The following is a 22,620-nucleotide window of genomic DNA, read 5'->3' as shown; positions in this document are numbered from 1 at the left end:
GGATGGTGAGATATCACCAATGCATACGAGGCCGTATCACCCCAACAAGTGATACATACATACGATATGGTACGCAGGGCCCCAACACTAAGCTTTGTGGAGGACTTAGATACCTCCCAGCACAAGGGTGAAACTCATCTGAAAGTGCTGAAGTGGAAAGGAGACAGCATGTCAAAACTCAGGAGTGCTGAGAGCTCCTGAACACTGCAGTTATTTTGAGGTAGGAAGTGCTTTCCATGGAAGTGGGTGCGTTCAATGTCAAGCCCTTGGGGGCTTATGGCATGGTTTTGTGGAACACTGGGTATAAAACCCCCAAAGTGGCTATGCCACCCTGTAAAACTGTTTGCTCCCAGGGTGGTTCGTGGCCAAGCAGTGATCAGTGTCTTTATTTACTGTCTTAGAATTCTACATATTTATGCAGCTAAAGGTATGAGGGCGTATACATTGGCAGCTGCAGAGCGCATGAAATTGCTGCGAAGACTTGATGCCAAGGAACACAGAGGAAAGGTAATATGGACCACTTTCTCCTGCAAACAGCTGTGTTTGGGATGGGCATGGGCTTTGCATGACTGGGAGCAACTGATGCCCTGAAAAATCCAGCTCTGTCTCTCTGTTACTGCAAAGAAAGGCTCAGGCATTGATATGCCTTGCTTAGGTGCCACTGGCAGGATCCTAAAATTAGGTGGGATGAGAATGAGCTTTTTCTCTTTTCAGCCCATGGCTCATAGAGTGAACTAAGACAACACTGGTCCAGGAAAATACACGTATGTTGACAGCAGTCTCTGAGGCCAAAGGTTTTATGAACAGCAGATTTATGCTAGGAGTGCTGCACCTGACGTAAACAGCGTTTCAAAAATGCTGGACTTGGGTTGTCGTCCAAATTAGGGCCAAAGAACACTACAGGTTGTTCAGCAGGAGCTGGGAAATGCCCCCCAACTCATGATGCTGTGGGTCCTGATATGTGGGATTCAAAATCTGCCTGTGAGCTGGCTTTAGTTTATGCACCACAATCCTTGGGATTCTAGATACCATTCAGCCCAGACACCCTTTCCCTGTTGCTTGTTTTATGATAGCATCTGCTTCTAGACTCTCACATTTTATCTGCTGTGCTGCTGTTTTCAGACTCCTCTGCTGGTGGCTGTCACTGCCAGGCAGCCAGCTATTGTCCATGATTTGATCCAGACAGGAGCAGATGTCAATGCTGTAGACAACAAAGGGCAGTCAGCTTTGCATCTTGCCGCAACATATGGGTATGCCCAAGTTCTTCAGGTAGGAAAAGCTTTTATGGTTTTAATTGCTAGCAGTATAAACCTACAATAAAGTCTCAATATTAGTGTCTTTAAAGACCTGCCTCAGAAGGCAAGATGTCAGTAAGCAATGAAGACTGACCAAAGTCTCCTTTTCCATTGTGTTAGAAATTGACTTCCCAGATTATTCCTGTTTTAGGACTATACTTGCAGCTAACATCAGCCTCCTGTTACAGAGGAAATGGCTTTAGCGTATCTGTGGGGAAAAATAAATTCTTTCTGCAGATCATAGCTATAAATCTGCTGATGGCAGGCTAGGCAGAGGGGGCTTGCTCGAGCCCCCAGTGTTGTAGTGATGCCTGCATTGGAGGGGGTTCCCCAGAGGCTGCAGGCAGCTGTGGGGTGTGAGGAGAGGGAGCAATAATACCATTGTGAAACCCCTTCCCTGATGTCAGTGTCATCCAGATGGGAGCAACAAATTGTGTCCAGACTCAAGCCAGCTGATGAGCAAGCAGATGTGACCCTGCAGACAGAGCCAGCACAGGCACAGCCTTCAAAACGAGACACATTTTTCAGATTTTATGCAAAATCAAGATCCATCGAAAAGATTTGCCAGTGCATGAGAGAAACTAGACGCTCCTGTACAGCCAGAATCTACTAGAGTTTTCATGACATATATGACCAGATCTTTGCTTCCCTATTGCTTCACACATCTTGCTGTAGACGGGGTCTACATCTAAGTTGTGGGCCAGCCAGGCTCTGACAGCCCTGAAGAGCAACTTAGCAAGAGGCACTGTGGGAGTTTTTGGATGGCATTACATAGCAGAGATAAGCATACTGGAACTTGTCTCTTAAATGTTTAGCTATTGGCCATAAAATGGAATTAAAAAAACACGCCTTCCTTGATTCGTGTCACAACTGAATATAGGCAGCTGCAATGTAGAGTTTCATTGCAGCAGCATGGCTGCTGGTGAGTTTACCTGTGGGCAGGGCACAGGGTCTTCCGAGACTGAGGCATGTGTCAGTCAAAGTGCCAGGGGGTATCTGGCATGCTGGCAGTGCATCTCCAGTATTCATTAGCTCTGCCTTGCACACGCCCTGGGTTAAGTCACGAGCAGGCAGTTAATGTATAACATTGCGAGTTCTTTGGAAAACGGGTGTTTCATTCAGTGGGGAAGAGTGTTTTACATCCAGATGATTCCAACAAAGCCTCCCAGAGTGCCTTGTGGTGGTTCGTGTTTTGTTTGTTTTGTTCTGTTTTGTGTTTTTTTTTCCCTTGACATAAAAAGGGAAAATGTACACTGGCTTGCTTCTTGGTACGGTCAAAGCCATGAAAAGCTTTAAGGTTTGTTTGTTTGTTTGTTTGCTTTAATTGTTTTTTCTAAAGGATTAAACATCTAATCTCAAATCATCAGGCAGCTCAGAGCTACTTGTCAATATTTGATCTGTATATATTATTGTTATGAAACGAGAGCACAAGCCCTAACCGTTCTGGATAACCTTTCAGCAGGATTCTGTCCTGTGCCTTGTCTAACTTGACAAGGTTCTGGATGAGTCACTGCACTGCAAAAATTCTCAGCCAAGATGCTGTAATGTGAACAACTTGCTTTATTCAATCAAGAGCAAAAAATGCATTATCTGTAATAATATAGACTAGGAACTACTTGGCTCATCAAATCGAATCTATCATTTTCTTAAGTTTAAGAGATTTAAAGTTTTTACTTTCTGCTAAATCCAAGCAATGCTCACCTCCAGACCACTATTTCACGCCATTTATAGGCTCTGCATCCTCATTGCTGCAGCCATTGCAACAAGCTGTGGTTTTAACCTGTCACGCTGCTGCACATCTGCTGCACATTAAAAAGAAAAAGTAAATAAATCCAGTCTAAGAATTTCCAGTGTCAGCAAACTTTTAGGTAATAAAGTTTGGCTGTATGTTTCAAGGAGAGATTTTCATTTATCTTTGCCAAGAATCTCAGAATAAAGTTGAATTGGTGTTATTGGTGCCTTTGGTTAAACCAGGGTGAAAGCGAGGGGGCTAGCACTCTTGAGCTGGGGGCAGTGACTTAGTTTTACTGTTCTGAACTGAGAATCTAACAAGATACTATACTTAGGCAGGGTTTAGAAAGCTAGGGAACATGATCATCTTGTGTAACCCTGAATGTCCCTGGCCAGTACTGAAATCTAGTGTCAAATAAGGGCTTAGTTTGTAGTTAAATGATAATTATCTGATTATTTGTTTGTTTTTAAATTTTGTTAGTTTTGACTGATTTTGGCTTGGACAGTATTCTGCTGAAATAAAATTTTCAATTTCTCTGTTGTTTCTAGGTTATACTGTCACTAGGTTTTCCTCTTGATTTAGAAATGAAGGATTTTGAAGGTAAAACCCTTTGTACAAGTATTTTATAGTGGTATTAAAAAAAATGAAAAACTGTATTGGCTATTTCATTGACTGCTGCTCATTGGTTATTTGCTGCTATGCCAAGAGGCCAGAGCGGCCTCAGAAACTGCCTGGGGGAGAGTCGCTGTGAGCTCAAATGCCACAGAAGTCAATGGTGCTGATGATTCAGCAGTGATTCAATGCACAACTGGAACTGAGCACATGCTGGAGTGCCCCATAAAGTGTCTATACAGCCAATATGGTGGCTTTTTAAACCAGAGGAGGGCTTGTGCCTTAACAACACATGTGCAGAGATGCATACACTCTCCCTGCCAGCCCTCGCTTCCTCTCTGTACACCAATGTCTTCGTTGGGACTGTCGTTATCTTCCTCCTGTACTTGGTTTTCCAGGCCATACCCCACTGCACTGTGCTGTTCTGGCCCACAACACCCTGGTCCGGGAGGGTTGCCAGACATTGACGGAGGAGCAGCAGAAAGATCTTCAGCACCAGAGTGAAGAGCTGGAGTCCTGTATCCACCTCCTTGTGCAGACAGGAGCCTCCATCTACAGCCGGGTAAGGGATCAGCTCAGTTATCTGTATGCTGTTTGTTTGTATGGACACCCCCCCCTCGCCCTGCCTGATGCTGGTGCTGTGCTCAAACTATAGAATTGGAGAAGGAACGAACTGCTGACAGAAGGACCAAGCCTGTTCCCCTTTCAAGTGACTGGTTGCAGAGTTAGTTTCTGCCTTTTGGAGTTACTTTCTTGCAGCCTGAAGCAAACACTGGACAGCAAAAGGGCCACTGAAGGGAAGGAGGTACTCCACATTAGCTGCAGAACTGGCCTGGACTTTTCTCTGATGGGTTTATATAATATCTGCAGGTTGTTCTGCAGAACATTTCTTATTTTGTTTTGTTTTTCTGTTTTTAAATAGGATGTGAAAAGCAACAAGACAGTTCTTCATTATACAGTCCAGGATGGGAACATCTCCCTGCTCAGATACTTCTTGGAGCTGAATGCTTTCAAGTCCAAGGACTTTGTCAACAACAAGGTGAGTCAGGCCACGCATGGACAGGATTTGTGTGCACATCTACAGGCAGAGGAGATGCCGAGAGCAGTGCGAGCGCTGTGCTGCGGTGGGAGGCTGCATGCAGACAGAGGCGTTAGGAGATCAGTGGGATCTGAACTTTTTTTTTTTTCCTTAACCTGAAAGTGCATTTTCCAGTAAATAGACACTTCACCTGGAAAGCAGGGCCTGGCTTGAACTTGGAGTTGTGTCGTGAAACGCAGGCCCCTCTCCCAGCAGGTAGAAGCTGACAGAATGAGAGAGTGAGATAGCCAGGGAAGAGGAAGGACATGGGAAGTGGTTACTTGAGGAGGAACATGAACTTTATTACATTAGGCTGAAGATTGAGAAAACAGATCTGCAATGATGCAATGGTTTGCTGTTGGCAGCAACGTAATACTGAAAGACAGCAGTTCAGGGCAGCCATGTATCAAGTAATCCTTCCCATCAAACACGCCGTCCATAGGAAGGACAAAGCTCCTATTTCAGTTAAGGGAGATGGTGACTCTTTCTGCCTTAACTGTTATTTGCAAGTCTTCTGGCTCTGTTTGTGCCTGGGCACAAACTGGTTATTGTGATGACTGCCTGCAAGTTTGAGCCTGGAGAATCAAAATATTCACAGGGCCCTCCAAGTCCTAACAGCTGCCAGGAGCAATAACAGAAGACAAACACGTGCTACAGGCAGTGAACCAGTGGCTGACATTGCCAGGCAGGTGAAGCATGGGGAAACCAGCTCTTTGAAGCGAGGCAGCATCCTTGCTGAGCATGCTGGAACCTAGGCACTGTGGCAAGTAGACCACCTCTGACTCTGAGGGCTCGAGACCCTGCTTTAGGCACTCTATGCAACCCTGCTTCCTGAGCTGAAGTTTTGCTAACATTGGTTCCTCAGTGCAGGGTTTCTGGAGGCACAGCCATTCCTAGGTTGTATAAAGCAAGCTAGAAAACTTCCCAGTGCTGCTGTTGTACCACCCATCCCCTTTCTGCCCCATACTTCACCTCTGAGCAGATACCAAGCAGTGACACTATCTTGCAGATGTATCAGCTTCACCCATCCTCCTAAGCAAGAATCCTGACATTCCTGTGCCTTAGCTGAGACATCACTCTGCACCATCAGCCAGAGCTTTGGCTCTTGACTAGCTGTCCCCTCTCAGCAGGACTAAGTGGGTGCTTCTGGGTCCTTCTGCAGAAGGGTACCCTTGAGCAGTAAAGGACAGAGGGAGGGTAAGACAAGGTTAGGGCTCCCTGTTTTGAGAGGGTCGGTGCATTAGCTTTTCATTTCAGCATTTCAGTCTTTTAGCCTTGCTTGTACTCCCTAGAGCATGCTTGTGTCCATCAGAAAGGAACTGAATGTTTTCTATCAACTCAGTTGCTCACTTGGGAAGCAGATACTGGGCAGTTTCACGGGTTTTTTCCCCTACAGATTTCTGTTGTATTGGAGGAAATGTGTTTTGCTTTGTGTATGTGGGTAACAACACTGAGTTTCTGTCTTTCTGTACAGTGAAGGGCCTTACACTGCCTTTTCATTACATTCTTTCTGTATCTTTTAAGACCCATTAGGCAGGTGCTAGCTTGTCCGTGGGAGTCTGCCGTTGTCTCTTGATCACAATCCTGTGAGAGCTTCCTACTGTGATAGGATCACTTGGAGTCTTCAGTCTTGTTAGTGAGCTGTCTGGGACAGTGACAAATATGATGGCAAGGTTGTCTGATACCCATCCCAGCTTTTTAGTTCTTCCAAGTGTGAAGAAGACAAAAAGATGGGTATGCTGGAGTCCATGTTTTGGCTTCCCTGGCTCACCCACTGCTTACTGTGGTTGTTTCATTCCAAATCCATTTCCTTGTGGATTTCACAATGAGAAAAGCATTGAGGCCTTTGAGGTATTTTTCACCTGAAGGATTCCTAGAGCCCACATATTGGTGCTCTGGACCATTGTCTCCACAAGCCCTATTAAAGTCAATGGGAGGCTTCAAGATCAGGCATTGTCAGATTGCCTTGTTTTCTTAGCCCCATGCCTGGATTTGGAAGCTATCAAGTGCTCCTGCCACAAAGGTGCAGCAAACAAATGCAGATGTTTCCATTTTAACAAGAAGTCCTATAAAGAGCTTGTAACTATCCCTTGACTGTATGGGATGATAAAATTGACAAGGATCTGCATGTTCAGGGCTTGTAAAAAATGCCTTGTCTGAGAATAGCTGTTAAGATTCTGTTATTTTGTTTTGTGTTTCAATGTCCCTTATGTCTCAGTGGGAAATAAGACCTGAAAATCATATATATTCCATTTAACAACTGGAGTAGTAACACACATTGCAATTTGTGTCCAACCATTCCAAATTCATGACAAATGTATGATCATTTCCAAGAGAAAAAATATACAGCTGCCTAAATGAGACTTCTTGCAGACTAAAAATACCTTGCCTTATGCATTTGCTTATTAGGTTTTTCTCATTTAAAACCGTTACCAGTCATACCTGACTAGGCAGGGGCACAGATTTCTACACGGTCTGGTAATACCAGAGCTTTTCTACGACAAATTGCAGCATGCTCCATCCTGCGCCCCCCCGTGGCTTCACGACAAATTTTGTCTATTGTTTCTCTGCAAACACTGTTACTGAAAAAGCTGGAGTCAATATATGCTTAAGTAGGCCCTTGACCTCAGGACTCTGCTTAATGTCAGCGCCATGAAAACAAAGCCAAGCACTACCTTCAGCAGTCTGGGAAGGAACCAGAAGAAGCTTTGGAGCCTGGCGTGATTTATTTTGTCTGCTGCAGAGCCAAGCCACCCGCAGCCCTGTTTGGTCCACGGTACGCAAAGTCATTGAGGGACAGGGCCTCCTAGACCTCTGGCTTGGCTGGACCACTGGGACGGCTTGGTATCTTTCAAAGCGCCTCCTTTTAATGCCATGAGTTTGGTGACCTGGGAGGACTCGCACAGTCAAAGATGCCTGGTATCCAAGAGATCAGTCTGAGCTTCGTGTATAGCCTACACACTATTGGGTCTGGCTTTCACTTGTGTCAAGGTCTCTTTGCAACTTTCTGGCACTTGCAAGTGATTGTAAAAGTGAGTAGTGGAGATGTCTGGAGTACAAATGGGTTTGCTATTGTTGATCCTTGCATAGCCCATGTGTGATAGGTAACACAGCATAATGTGTTTTGTGTCCCCTAGACTGACTTAAATGTATCACAGTGAAATAGTTCCTACTGTTTGTCCTGGATAAGTATGCATGTTATATGGTCTCTATCCTTCTCTTTTTCAAATAACTCATCAGGTCTCTGCTTACATGAAGGTACGATTTAGCAGGGGTTTGCAGAGTGATTAGGAATGTTGCTGATACAGGACTATTTGTTAGCTGTATGCAAAGCATCAAAGCCCCTCAATTTGTAGTGCTCTACCAGAGAGAAAAAAATCTAAATCCACAAATTTCCTCATGAGTAACCATAAGTGAGAGAAATAGAGCAGGGATACTCACTCACGTCCTGGTAAGTAATCGTGTGAGCCTTCTTCAGCTCTCGTTTCACAAGTCTCCATTTCTAGGACAATTCTGAGTAGGTGGCACAGCTTATCAGGAGGTTTCTCTTTTTCTTTCTTTTTTTTTTCATTTTCTTCTTTTTCTTTTTCTTCCACTGAATTAGGCACATGGTAACACAGCTTTGCATATGGCAGCTGCATTGCCTTGTGACAAGAACCAGAAAGAAATCATCCAGTTGCTCCTTGACCATGGGGCAGACCCAAGCATCCGAAACTTAGACAATGATCAGCCAATCCACATGGCTCCTTCTGGAAAAGCTGGGGATCAGGTACATGATCTGCATTGCTGCTGCTTCCTAACACATCTGTGCACACCACAGCTGTCTGTCCTTACCAGGGGAACAGTGAGGACAAGTCATATGACATGGGTCTGACGTTGCAGTGGTGTAGGCTTGGGGGTTCCCCACTTCAGTAAATCTGTAATCGAGGAGCACAAAGCAGGCATTAGCTGGTACTCCAAATACATCTGGGGAGGTATCAATGTGTAGTTCTTTCATAATGACAGCAAATCTCAAGGAATGATCAAATTTCATGCCTACAGGTATGAAAAGGCTCCTGGAGCTCATTGTAGTCTCTGCTATGTTTTTATGTGTATTTAGTTACACATATACATGTATACAAGTGTGTGTATGTATGTATTGGGGTGTCTACATGCAGTTTCAGGTGGTACGTTATGAACGTCTACATTTTTTGGCAGGTTAGGCATTTGCTGAAGAAAGGGAAAGTTGCATCTGCATTCATTTCCTGTCACCGAAATGCCAGATCCTAGGTTGCCCGCAATTTCTGGAATGGCTTCAACTTCAGCTTGCTGATTGCACAAGGCCTCTTAGAAAAACTGTGAGGATGGTTAACCCACACGTCCCTGCTCCTAGAGTCCTTAAACCAGGGTGGGATGCAGTGTTTCTCAACCTGTGGACCACGTGTAGCATGTAAGATATCAGAAGATGAGCTTTCAAATGGTTGAAAACTTTCTTTTGTTAACAAAGAATACTAATAAACCTCAAGCATTGCTTACAAGCAAGGAGGCCAGCAAAACAAATGGCTGTTGCATAAATAAGCAAATGTTTCAAGTACAGCCAACCTTTGATTTGGTGGCCACTGAAACCCATGGTGGTGACGGAACACAAGATGGTAGTTTGGTTATAAAAGGTTGAGAAATACTGCTCGAAGACTTGCTTGAACTGTGCCTCTTATTAGATCCTGTACAGAGGTACTGGTTGAAATGCTGAAGCCTTTGTGATGCGCAATTACCTCCATTCTTCCTGCTAGCCTGGGAATGCAGGAACCTGAGGGGAGGGAAAAGACTGGATGGAAGAGGTCAAGTCAGCCTAAGGAGTCATCCATGGCTGTATTTCATCCGAGTGAACGGACATCCGAACTCAAGAGGTCCAAGTGAGGGTTCCTGCAAGCTGCTGCTACCCCATTTCTTATCACTTTGCGGAAGAAAGCTGAAGCAGCTGTCCATTGCCACAGTCTCTCACCCCGCCCCAAGAAAAGAAAACAGATGCTTGTAAGAGCAAGTACATGGGGCAGGTTCTCAGCAGCATGGGTTCATGTGGCTCCTGAGTGCTTCCCAGTGAAGGGATTCCTCTTTGAGACATCTGATCCAATCCAAGTCTCCAGCTCTGATGGCAAAGAATAGCTCTGGAAGCACCTCAGAGTGGGGAGCTGAACCCTCACCTGGGCTAATGCCTGTGTAGGAGACAGAGGCTTCCTTTGGGTCTTCAACAGCTTTTACGCATAGACAGGGTAGAAAACCTTTCAGCCGTGTAGGCCTGCACACAGCAGGGTCAGAGTGCAATGTGGTACATGCTCTCCTGTTCCCGTTCTTAATCTAAGGGGGCATTTTAATAGATTCTTCTTATTCTTTCTGTGAAATGATTTGTGAATTGCTGTGCAATCAGCTGGCAACAGTGTCTCTGCCAGGTCAATAGGATTGAAGGTAGATGCCTGAAGGGAGTGAAAGCCATGTTTTGACAACCCTTTCACAGAGGGTGTCTCATCTTAGTATACATTCTGAATTAGAGTTTGCTGATTTCTTAATGTTGCACAAGTTATGTTTTCTAACAGGACTGAACAATAAGATGAAGGGCAGATATCTTAAATCACCGCAGTAACTTCCTTGATCACTCACTGACTAACTCAAATGGGATGGGGTTTTCTAAAGCACTTGTCAGCCTTGCAGACCTGGACTGTTTAAACAACTGTTTAGCAGACTTGAACAAAAGCTCTTAAGAAATGCAGAGATCTTCTCGACTTTCTCAGCCTTCCTCTCTGCTGTTTTGCTATTGCTTCTCACTACATCATATCTACAAACCTGTCAACATCTGCTGACAAAAAAGCAGACATGTATTTGCATGTGTTTGCATAAATTTGCATATATCTGGGCATAGGCCAGCAAAAGCATGTGCTTTCTTACTTTGAAGGGATGTTATAACAAGCCCTGAATTGAGTGATAACTGCATTGGTGAGTTAGTACGGTGTGTCAAGACAAAATGGTCAATAAAATATCTGTTTCTTGAACTTGCTAGCAACAAAACTGTAAAACTGTGACCAACATGTGATGCCTTAGGGAAAATGTAAAAAGTTTTTTGCCATCTAGAAATGTCTATGAGATGACAGAAGTTCTTTTGCAGCAAGTGAAAAAAAATACATGAGCTGTTTTCTGGAGTGGCTTATCTCTTTATTGTTTCATCTGCCTGCTGTTGGATGTTTAATACAGAGCAATGCCATCAGTGACTCGTCATCTGTAAACATCACCATCTCCAGAGTATCAGGGAAAATATTGGTTTGGGAAGGGATGGCTGTGGCTTCATTCAAAGCATCACCCTGGCAGCCTGTGTTACTGGGAGTTGATAGATGAGATTTGCAGAGGGAAGAACCTGTGACCAATCCAGGAAGGATTTGTTCTCTCTAGAGGCTCATCTGTGTTCAGCTTCCTAAAGCTCATACATTAGAGGCCTGCTCTGAAGCCAGCCACAATCAACAAGCTGTTCATATTGTCTTGGACTGGATCCATGAGAGAGTTGGAGGCTGCTGCTTCGCCATGCATGTAAAGCACCTTCCCCTTTCCCTGTCAAGGCAGACAGTTCCTGGCCTGTGTATCAAGAAAATCCCTTTTAAGGCTCAAAGGTGGCCTGAGTGTTAAGTCTTCTGTTCTGGGGTGAATTTCATTGATTTAAGCAGTATCTTAGTTCACAGTTAAGCCCTGAATTTTTTATGACTGTTTCAGGGGAAATGTACCTTTTATAACAGCAGTACTGGCAGTGTGTGATACCCCTTTATTTGCACAGTTTATCTCTTCCTACCTGTGGCGTTGGATAAGTTGCCAATAACAAAGGCTTGTTATCACCAAACAAATGTTCTGAAGTGGCACCATAGAAAAGTCACCAGTCGGTTGGCAAGGAAAACTTTTTGATCAAATACTCTGTGCAACTGGTAAAGAACCTGAAAATAAGAACCTTTTATTTTCTCTATAACTGCAGGTTACTTCTGGAGTTATTCATGGCTTTTGTAAGAATGGGGTGATCCTCACTTTTGTGTAGACGCATATTTATATAGGCTGGCAGAACTTCACCTGGCAGGGACTGATCAAATGCCAGCGTTTCAGTAGTGCTATGCCAGCTCTGTTGGAGATATGACCCAAGCTACTTTTCTTTAACTGCCCTGCCTTTTTTCTTGGGGGGGGGTGGGGGGGGGGTGGGGGGGGATGAAGGGGGGAAAGAATGAGTTCCTCATAGCCAGAAAATGCACAATCAACCTTTGAATAGTCCCCTTTGTTGTTTTTTTTTCCTTTCTTGTGTCAACAGTCAGCAAGCTTTTACTTGCACTGCAGATGTTACCTGGAGTTGGGGACATGGAGATGGGGAACGGTGTCTAAAACATGTTTCCTGTCCCTGGCATGGGGGATTGCAAAACAACTGGAGAAAGAGCAGCAGAGAAATACGAAGAGGCTGCAAGGGATGGAGGACAGTGCTACTTACTTAATGGAAGCTGTTAGGGTCCAGAGACCCTGGTGCATAGAAACATTTTGCTGGAAATATCCTTGTCCCACCAGAGCAGCTGATAATTTCAGAGCAGCTGGTCCCATGCAGCATCAGACCAATAGCTGTTAAATACCTGCTATCTTTAAGAACACACTGCATGCTACCATCTCAGGACCTCAGCCACCTGTGAGCCTTGGAAGTATGGAAGCTTAGTGGTAAGACCAGGCCAGCCCTTCAAGAGACAGCTTCCCCCACTAGAGGAGTGCTTTTTTTGCCTGGGTCAGGCAACATCCGAGCAGCAGGAATAAGAATGGGATGTAGGGTGGTTTGTAGTGCTCATACTCACACTGCCATTCCTAAGTGGTCATGCCTAAACAGCAGACATAGGTTCAATGATGGGCACAACCTCTCCACTGCACACCACAGTCTTTGTACAGAGCAGTCCTTTTTGGAGATGCAGTATAACCACTGATAGCTGTACACATCTCTGCCACAATATGCTGATAAATGTGCACCCTGCTGATAACGTATTAGATTTAGATATCTGCCTGATGTGGAGGTGAGAGATATGTTGTTAGACTGTAACACTTGACTTCCTTGCTGGCACTGTTGTGTAGGCTGGGATACTATTAACCTTGCTGTAAGATGTGTTAATATAAGCACTCTCCTTGTTGAATGCTTAATTACCATTTTCACATGCTCTTTCCTTTTCTGTGTGAGAACACCTCATATCAGCTCTGTTAAGCTCAGGCCAACGTTGCCAACCCATTGGGAGGATGTGGTCACCCCATTTCCACTAGAAGTCTCAAATATCTTGCCTCAACCTTACCTTCTTGTGCCTCTCTCATGTTGGTGATAAGGGGCTTTGACATGTGGCTAAAGGTGTACCCACTCCTCAAGCAGCAGGCAGGAGTAGCCAGCACTAAGCAAGCTGTGGAGCAGGCTGGGGCAGTAGAAGTGTAACCCTCCAGTGTCCTGAGGCAACACTCAGGGGCTGAAGCACCTGCCAGCACTACTAAAATGACACCTAATAGAGTGTCTCTGCACAGGGGTAATCATACCTTTAACTGCAGCAAAGATACAGCTGTTAACTCCTATTTATAAGCTTTCTGTGACCAAATGCATTTATCACTTAGGCCAACTCTGAGATTCATCAGGTAACAACAGGGGAGAGGGGAAGATATTATTTAAAGTTGTCAAAGTATTTTAAAGCAAGTTTTGGAAAAAAAGCTGCTACCTTATGTAAGGTAAAGGAACTGGATGTTGGAAAGGTACAATTATCTCTGTGTAATTTCCTTGTCTAGCATGGCAAAAATGAAATATCCTGTCCAGGGACCTGGACCTGACATGGAAAAAATGCCATTTTTAACTCGTATAGAACTTAAAGTGAAGAGAACCCTGGAAGCTGCATGGGAGGTAAAAGCTCTGTTTTCTGATGAAGGCAGGGATAGGAGGTTGAAATAACTGGCATTATATAAATATTTTTTGAAGTCTCATTAAAAAAAATGTAACTCTTAGTTCTTCATAGATTTCACAGGGTGAGGAATATTGGTTTGGTTTTTTGGTAGAACGAAGGAAACCTCCTTATTTGCCAGCCAGATATGTGTGTCTGTTGCATCCTCAGCCACATGGGTAATTTCAGCTCTGGGAGAGGAAAGCTTTTTGGTTAACTGTAGAAGTGTCTGGAGGAGAAGGTGAGCATACAGCTAGTATGTATTTGTCTTCACAGGTGTAGTTAGTGTTTTTCATTTATGTTGGATTTAATATGGAGAGGTGCTTCTTTCTTTCCAGTCTGGGTGCTCAGCTGAGAAACTGGTGGCTTGGCAGTCTGCCTCACCAAGTGCTATTAAAAGGAGGTGAGACATAGTCTTAGAAAGGTCTGGGTTTATGCAAGAAACAGGGAATCCTCACGTATGATAACTTTCCCATTATCTAATGAAAAAAAAAAAATCATTTAGGTCCTGTTCAGTTGATTATGCTGAAAGGTGCAGAAAACCTGACATCAACAGACCGAACTATACAAAGGGCTGCCAAACTACATCAGCCTCTCACTGAAACACTGCCTTCACAGAGAAGCTGGTGTTGAGAAGTTTGCCACTGGATTCAACCTCTGTGCAGGCCTCAGGGGCATTCCTAGTACATGACCCATGGGCTAAGCCCTGAGCTTGTATGGAAAACAGTGGTTTTCCTTTGCTGCAAGAACCACTAGAGAGTATCATCACAGCAGCCTGAGCAGAAGCAGTGGCTAAGAAGATTCAGATCCATCTCAGAGCAGGGTGCTGCACAGCTTTCTCTGTGGATACTGTGCTGAGTGCTGAGATATGTATAGATTTTTTATCTGCTGGAAAGGTTAAGTGAGACCTTTCATGCTGCTGGGTAATTGCTTCTTGTGTAGGTTGCTGAGAGTCTCTCTTCCTCACCTTTGTGAGAACAGGGCCAGGATCCTGGATCATTAGCAGAAGGGAAAAGCACTGACATTTAGCATATGAATAATAAACAGGCTTCAGCATGCATACCAAATTATTTATTTGTATCAAAAAGAACTGGCTTAATGACATGTGTTTGGTAAGGCAGCTTGGGATTTCTTTTTAAAACAACAACAACAAAAAACAAACAGGAAAAAAAAAACCACACCAAAAATCAAACCACCACCACAACAACAAAACACCCTTGACCATACAAGACAGGAGGAATAATGTAGTGACAGCATCATGTAGAAAATGTGTGAGTAGTGAAGAATAAACTGGACTGTGTGAAGCAGCACAACTTTGCATAGTTCATGGGCAATTAATCTGATTTGTATACAGTGGATGTGTAAAACCACAGTCCCCATTAGCTATAGCAGATGTCACAGTTCCTATCCCTTCTGAAGAAGTCATCGGCCATGGCCATGGGTGGTAGGTAGTCCATGCAGTCCACGCTGGGGCAAGGGAAGTACTGCGGGACCCTGTTGTCCTCATGCTGGGAGCCACAGTCTGTGCAGCAGCAGGCTGAGGTGGTGTATGGGGAGGGGGTATGGCAGGACCACTCCTCCGCAGGGTAGCCATAGGTCTTGGTGTCCAGAGCAGAGGGTGGGCTGTGGGTCAGCGGGGTGATAGGAGATAGCGGAGGAGGAGAGCAGCTATAGTTTAATGGGCTGGGCAGATCAGCTGAACTGGGGGATCCGGCTGCCTAGAGTTTGAGAGAAAAAAAAACCCAACAGGATGTTTCAGGGTGTCATTTGGGGAAATGTGGACAGAAGCCAGAATTTCCATGCCGTTGCCTTTCTCAGGGGGGTCTGGCTACCCAGGGAGATAGTTTGGCCCTTGGGGGCCTAAACCCAAGAGACAGTTCCTGTGACATTAGTGTTAATAGGGAGCTTCTCTGCAAGTTAGACAACCAGTAGTGGGAACTGGGCTATTCTTTGCAGAAAATCTACAGGATCTGTAGAAGGGACATTCCCTATTCTGCAGCCTCTTTCTAGGTCTGGCTGGGCTTCCCTGTCCTCTGCTCCCAATGGGAAACTATGCAGAAGTCCACACAAGCAGCCTGCATTCCTGTGGCTGTACCCCATGCCCCTAAAAGCAGCCACATTTCCAAATCAGCTTGCTGCCATTCTGCCCCAGGATGTGACTCCCTTCCCCATCTTCCCTCTGAGTGCACCTGTGGCTGCTCCCCTGGGACACAAAGCTTACCAGGCCCTGGTTAAAGCAGAAGGGGACTGGCTGGAAGGTGTCTGAAGTGTAGAGCGAGGATGGCTGGAAAGCGCTGAAGGCTGGGTCTAATGGAACATCTGTCTGAAGACAGGAATCTACAAGCTGCTCCAAATAGCTAGGGCTTTCTTCACAGGAGAGGCAATTTGAGAACTGCCATGATGGACAATAGCTGGGAACAGAAGAGATGGGATCTAGGAGAAAAGGTAAACCAGACAGTAGCAGATTATTCAGTATCTGTCTTCACAAAGGGCAGGTGTTCGCCCAGGTCAGGTTTCGGTACTCTCATATGTTCAGTAGCCCTATGGATTTAGACAAGGAAAAAAGTCCTTCAAGTTCAGGGTGAATTTTCTAGGGAAGCAGACACCAGGAGGAAGATGCTCAAAAGCATGCAAATAACTTGGGGAACTTTAATCGCCTTGGAAAGCTCCAAAGCTCTTTAAATATGGCTGGAAACTCTTCTGGCTCCAGCCATTTTGGACAGGGATCCAGCTGGAAACGCCCTCAGACTCTTGACCCTCTGGCCTCCCTTCAAATGTCAACTGTTTACTTGATTTATGCTTCACAGCTTGGCAGATGGCTTGTGCCTTTGCCTCACCTAGTCTCCAGATGCAGGGTAGCTATATCTGCAGGAAGAAGGGGATAACAGAAGAATAATTTGCTCTTTAACCCTCCAAACAGTCAGACAGGAGACAAACTTCTGAACAGACAAAATAGAGCAAGTCAGCGATAGCATGGCATTGCGCCCACGTAGTGTTACTGGCAAAAGTGAGTTCCTAGAAAGCTGTAGGGTCAGACTCTCACTGTACTGCAACATGCTTTCTGGGGGTATGAAAGCTCACAGCAGATCTAACTTTTCAGAATTATCTTTTCATGCTGTGTTCAAATATGGTTAAAAGCAAAGCCCTGGCCACATGGAGGAGCACAGGTCTGAAGACAATGGAACTCTACGTGGGTAGAGAGTCACTCAGAGTCATAACTGTTTGCAGGTTCAAGGTGGCGGTGTTTAGCTGGATGTGTGGAGGAAGAGAAAAGCACCCAAATTACATAAACAGATGGAGACTTCCCAGCCTGAAAAAGCTCTGGTATGTCTCACGTTTCTGTATTAACATAAGCAAACTGATTCCCAAATATTGACGATTTAATAATTTCCTTGTCCATACAATGTATATATTCACACCTGCCCAACCTTTTAGGTCTCTCTGCTTTGGCTGCAGAATAATTGAAGGATCTGTGAGCCCAAAGTGCTATTACCCCAACCCCTTCCCCCCTTCCTTGGATATTCACATACAGGAGGAAGAAACTCTTTGTGTTGCTGAAAACCTGACACTCCTCTCACTCCTATGGATGCTACCAGGAGAGTGAGAACACAACAAAGTGCTTCAGGGCAATCTGACCCTCGAGCTCCAATTGAACCCACAGACTGTAGCCTGGAGAAGGTGCTGCCAGCAGTGTTATCCCCTAGGGGATGAATATCCCTTCCTGAAGGGGATCTCGCTCCTTGCTGTGGAAAAAATAAACTGCACAAATGAGAGCATGTGAGTGTGCTCCTGAAAGGGGTAATATGTACCCTGCTGGCCTCACAGCATCCTCATCCACATTTCGTGGACTCCTTTCAGGTGCTGATTAGCTGCATTGCCGGTTATCTGGTAGTGCCTGCCTCAACCAAGGGCTGGAAAGACTCTGGGCTCTGGGAAAAATTGCGAAGGGGGTGGGAAGGGACATGCGGACGGGCTTTGTACCAACCTGGCTGAGGAGGAGACACAGACTCTGAAAACTGGATGCTGCTGCTGCCCCAAGAAACCTGACCAAAGAGAAGGAAAGAAAAGGAATTGTAGATACTGTAACACAGGGGAGTGTTTTTCTATGTGCTGAGGTAAGCCAGGATTTCGCTTCAGTCTATTTATGTAAACCTTATTACCTTATGGCTGTGATGTGAAAAGTTCCCTAGCATTGACAGAACGAGATTAACATGCAAAACATGATTTTTCCCTGAGCCTATAACAGCACTGGAGGAGCACAACACCAACCTGGTGTAAAGCCCTTGATACAGCACCTTGCTAGTGTGCTCTTCCTACTGCATTATTACTGTTAATTCAGCAGAGATGTGACTGCTTTTGATGTGTTAATTTCTAGGACCATGAATTCCACAGTGGAGGGATCCCAAAGAATTTGTAGGGATAATTATGATTGAGCATGAGTAATTAACAAATTGTAGCGATAACTCTTGAAACAGGACTAAAGACAATTGCAGGTATCCCTGAGGCTGGGCATCAGACTGGGTCGCTGTGCTTGGTGTTGATGTCACTTTAGAACCAGCTCTGACATTGGTCCCTGCTCTAACACAGCCACGTGCCTCTATGAAAATAGACAGTCTCATTTTCTAAGGGATGTTGGAAGCTGAAGTGGACAGATCAATCTGTTCTAGGAACCTGGCCTGCTGGAGGCGAGAAATCCAGCCCAAAAGCAATGGGAGTTTTGATGCTTGTTGTTTGGGACCAGGATTTTGCTCTGCAAATACAAATACTGGGTTTTTTTCCTCAGTTTTAATTCATACAGACTTCCACTTCCTGTATCCAAACTCCTCTGGGGCTGAAAGTGCCTGAAGGACTACCCCTCTTCTCTTTGGCTGCAGATGTGTAACAAGGCAGACAGAGCCATACCACTGGCAGCAGAAGTTTTCAGGTTCGGCTTTCTTCAGTGCACGGAGGCAGCTTATCCTGCCAGCCTAAACCTCTGGGGCCTCCCCAGGACAACACGTAACTTTTGCAGATCACAAAGGTAACCTCCTGCACTGCCACTTTTAACTTTTTCCTGTGTGGGCAAAACAAGCGCTATGTAAACTCACTGTGGGAAGCGAAAACCAGTTCCACGCAGCCCTGTGATGCCTGGCTGCGATGAAGAGGCTGCTACCGTTAGGGCTGGAGGGGAGGAATGACCCAGCATTTCCAAAGCCCAGCAGTTTTGTGCACTCTTCACCCAGGCGCCTCTGCCTGTGGCTTGCAGGCTGATCAGCTTTTTGTGCAATCAGCTGCAACGAGGTACAGGAGGTGGGAGATGAAATCTGAAAACCATCCAAAGCTGTAATGTCGTGAACCAGGAAGAAGTAATGATTTACCAACCTCTTTATGCAAATCCCTAGAGCGGCTGGAGCTAGAGGACTCCTACAAAGACTGGAAGAGTGAGTGAGAGAGAGAGTGTACATGTGTGTGAGCACACACACAGATCTCCATCCCCTCCTTTAGAAGGGATGGGGCTAGGAGTACTGAAAAACATTGGAAACCTGAATTCAGTCAGGCACACTTGAATATTATGCTAAGGAGCCCTAATGGAGCAGGAGGGAGCCCTGCTTAAGAGGTCTTTGCCCATGCCTTGTTTTCTACCTTTCTGCTAACCAAAATCTGGGGCTGTTGGTAAGTCCCAAATTCCCAAACCATCTCCACTGCCTGGGAGCTGCTGGAGGCACTGTACCTCTCTGGTGCCTTCATTTCCTGCCTGGACAAGAGAAAGCCTCCAGGGGTAAGGGGTAGTTGAAAGCAGCTTCCTGGTGGGCTGAGACTTGTGGAAAAGAAGGGGGTTAGGGGAGCTTTAGTGTGGCAGAGCTTTGCACTGGTTGATCCTCAAAGCTGCACGGGTCAGGTTGAAGGCATGCCCTGGGCATATGCTTCACCTGATGCTGCAGAACAGTTTGGTCCATGCTTCAGCCCGGCCAGGCCACATTTTAAATGGGGGGCAGGGACCATGGCCTGCCTTGCTCATCCAGCATAATGATACTGGAGTGATAACTGCAAGCGGAACTGAAATTTGTCCATGTGGACCTTCTATCCCAGAGTGAGTTGCATTTCTGAAGCACCAGCTCTAGTTTCTCCGTGCACTAATGGCTCAGATCCATCACCTGTGTAGATCACTGCTGCAGTTACCCTGGCTGAAGGTTTTTCTCCCCCATCCTGACCAGCCTGCTACACTCAGACTTTGGCAGTCTCCTTGGCCCAGAGATTACAGTCTTGGTGAAAAAGATTAAAAGAGAAGAGACAAAGCAGACACCAAAAGATTTTTACTTACTGCTGCACCGTTTGCTGCTTGTTGTGCTCTTCTCTGCTGCAGTAACTCCTTAACTGTAATCTTTACTCTAACACCTTGATACATCTTGGGCTTTCCTGAAAGAATTTGTGGAAAAACACTTTACAAGATGGGAGACTTTCAGAGCATATGGCAAATCCAGCGTGTTTTCAGGCATGCTCTATGAGGAGTCGACTTAGAGTTAACGTGATTAACTGGTCACCGTTAAGTCACTTGTAATCACAGTTTATAGCCCTCTTTAATACCTGCTGTTCAAGCTGTGACAAGCAGACATTTATGAAAAAGTTGGTGTTGATTATATTTAGCAGTCATACATGTTTTATTCTTTTCTATCTCCTTCTTCCTGCCCCCTCCCCCCCCTGCCAGGTGTCCTAATACCAAGCTCCATCTGGTACTACTGTTGAATTTATTTAAATTCCTATCATATTTGCCACTCTTAGGACCTGAAAATAAATGTGGGAAGCACTTCATCTGGCACATGAAGACCAGGAATAAAGCAATGAAAATATGCGGGCAGTTATTCAGAGCGCTAAACAAAACACAAATAAAATGACTGCTTTCATTAATCACTTCTTGCAAAGCCTAGATGATCTCTTTATTTTGCTCATTTTGTACAACTCCCATTTATTTCAAAGAAGCATTTAGGATGTCTTTAATCCAGCCAAAACCAATCAGCAATCATCAGTCACTACCTGATGAGGGATTTTTAGTACAGAAAATGGTAAAGAATTTACCTAGCCTGAAAAACCACTTTCACTTGCTGTACTCATGGTAAAATACTTAAAGCCTCTGGCAGTTCTGTTTCTGTCCTAACTTTCTGCTGTTATTTTCATCTAGTAGCAGATCCTATGAACACTATTGTCATCTCATCCTGCAGTGGAGGCAGCTGGTTGCAGGTTCCCTGCCCGCATACCCAAGAAATCCTACGCTGTGGGCACTGTCCTCTTCTGCTACAACCTCTTCCCCATTGCTGATGGCTATACAGCATCTTCACCCTCCTGTCTGCCCACCTGCCGTCCTGCTGCCCCCTTGGTGCTCTGGTTGAGGACATGCTGTAACAGGCATACAGGTCCCTCCACAAAGGTGGCAGGCTGAGCCAGGTCTGCCTCGAGGGGAGTTTGCTGAGCTGTGCTCTCAGCAGCTGGGGATTATTCATCACATATTTTTATGTTTTGTTTCTGTTCAACAAACTGAAGGTGGGGAAAATGAGGGGAGGGAAGGGTTGAATTTAATGAGAACACCCTGTTACCAGGCCTCCCTATAGCCAGGAAGGGCCCTGAGCTAGCAGCCCCTTCTGCAAGTTTGGGTTCGTGCTGTGTACAACCTCTTAGCTCTGGTCTGCACAGGTAGCTGGACAACGCTAGGGGCTACACTACGAGCAACTTACTTAAACTAGCAGGTGAGGTATGGACACATCTATAACCCAGGGGCTGGCTGTCAGGCAGCCCCCACCCCCAGCTCCCACGGCAGAGCATTGTGCCCCAAGGATCCTGCTTTTCTAGCACCCCGAGGCCCCGACGTGGTCTGCGTGCAGCTGAAGCATTGAGAGCAGGTCTACCACAGCCAGCTCTCCTGAACTGGCCAGGCTGTGGATGGAAGGGGCAGGGTGATGAAGCTGGGGCTGGGGGTCAAGGAGCGGGGTGGTCAGGGCAGGCTGGGGATCGGGAGCAGGGTGACAAGGGCAGGCTGGGGGTCAGGGTGGGCTCGGGGTCGGGGAGCAGGGCGCTCGGGGCAGGCGGGGGGTCAAGAGCAGTGCGGTGAGGGCAGACCGTGTGGGGAGGGCACAAAGAGGTGGGGGGCAAGGGTCCGGGGGCCGCGTCTCCCACCCCGCCGCAGGGGCTCGGGAAGGCAGCGCTTCCCCGCCGGGAGCCACGGGGATGGTCGCCGGAGGGCGAGCGGCTCCGGCCCGGCCCGGCCCGGCCCGGGGCCGGTGCTGCGGCGCCCCGGCTCCCCCCGCCGGCCGCTGCCGCCCGGCCGGGCCGGCCCTGCCCGCTGCGCTCCGCTGCGCCCCGCTGCGCCCCGGCCCCGCGGCAGCCCCGCGCCCGGCCGGGGCTGGCACTTGGCGGGCAGAATCTCTTCCCTGCCTCCTCCTTCCCTCCTCCCCGCCCTCCCCGGTTCCTCCTCGCTTGGGAGGCGAGATTGCCTCACTCGCGAAGTCACCCTGGCGAACCCCGAAACAGACCCAAAATGGGGTGGCGAGGGGGTGGGGGAGGGTGGGGGTCGCGGCAGGGCTTACCGGACATCCTGAGCAGGAGCGGGCAACACCTTGCCGGGCGCCCGGTGCGGCGGGAGCGGTGACCCTGGCCCTGGCCCCAGAGCAGGTGAAGGGGGCAAGAGGAGACAGGCTTGAAATTTGGGGGCCAAGGGACCTGCTTGCCCGGTGGCAATGCCAGGTGGATCCTGACAATATTATTGTTTTATCCTTACGGGTATAAGTTTGAGTTTTTCTCTCCTAATGCCAAGTATTTAAAACCTCTAGAAACCAATGATTTGACAATCAATGATTGCGCGATACTTTCAATTTGAATATTCAAAGGCTCCACAAAATGGGCTATCTTTTTGTGAAACTGAGCACATCCCCATCTAGCAGAGGGTCTGGGGGAACAAGATTTGGTGGGGCCACCCTCCCCACCCTTTGCTTTTGG

The 22,620-nt window shown here is 46.5% G+C and overlaps 2 protein-coding genes across 2 annotated transcripts in view; one reads left to right on the top strand and one right to left on the bottom strand.

Moving 5' to 3' along the window:
• The first annotated feature begins 429 nt into the window (after window positions 1-429).
• LOC128141198 (NF-kappa-B inhibitor delta-like) lies at window positions 430-10,497 on the top strand. The gene is made up of 7 exons (XM_052785806.1): window positions 430-507; window positions 1,123-1,269; window positions 3,576-3,627; window positions 4,038-4,201; window positions 4,562-4,678; window positions 8,322-8,486; window positions 8,915-10,497. The coding sequence occupies exons 1-7, from the start codon at window positions 430-432 to the stop codon at window positions 8,984-8,986; spliced, it is 795 nt and encodes a 264-aa protein (XP_052641766.1). The 3' UTR covers window positions 8,987-10,497.
• Window positions 10,498-15,035: 4,538 nt separating this feature from the next.
• POU2AF3 (POU class 2 homeobox associating factor 3) overlaps window positions 15,036-22,620 on the bottom strand; it is an 8,076-nt gene continuing 491 nt past the window's right edge. Inside the window, exons 2-7 of the mRNA XM_052785803.1 lie at window positions 22,212-22,281; window positions 21,481-21,561; window positions 19,958-20,075; window positions 17,642-17,699; window positions 15,878-16,089; window positions 15,036-15,374 (exon numbers count right to left, since the gene is read on the bottom strand). Of these exons, the coding sequence (XP_052641763.1) occupies window positions 15,036-15,374; window positions 15,878-16,089; window positions 17,642-17,699; window positions 19,958-20,075; window positions 21,481-21,561; window positions 22,212-22,281 (878 nt within the window). The remainder of the gene's footprint in view (window positions 15,375-15,877; window positions 16,090-17,641; window positions 17,700-19,957; window positions 20,076-21,480; window positions 21,562-22,211; window positions 22,282-22,620) is intronic.

This window comes from Harpia harpyja, chromosome 4 (assembly GCF_026419915.1).
Source record: "Harpia harpyja isolate bHarHar1 chromosome 4, bHarHar1 primary haplotype, whole genome shotgun sequence".
Taxonomy (NCBI): domain Eukaryota; kingdom Metazoa; phylum Chordata; class Aves; order Accipitriformes; family Accipitridae; genus Harpia; species Harpia harpyja.
The sequence above is the reverse complement of the archived record's forward strand: the minus strand, read 5'-3'. Positions and strand labels throughout refer to the sequence as shown.

What these genes read in the sequence shown, in the direction of transcription:
- LOC128141198 (XM_052785806.1), top strand. Translation starts at nt 430, where the DNA reads ATGAGGGCGTATACATTGGCAGCTGCAGAGCGCATGAAATTGCTGCGA. An exon ending in GGTATGCCCAAGTTCTTCAG is followed by an intron (nt 1,270 to 3,575) that starts GTAGGAAAAGCT and finishes TGTTGTTTCTAG; the next exon opens with GTTATACTGTCACTAGGTTT. An exon ending in AGGACTTTGTCAACAACAAG is followed by an intron (nt 4,679 to 8,321) that starts GTGAGTCAGGCC and finishes CCACTGAATTAG; the next exon opens with GCACATGGTAACACAGCTTT.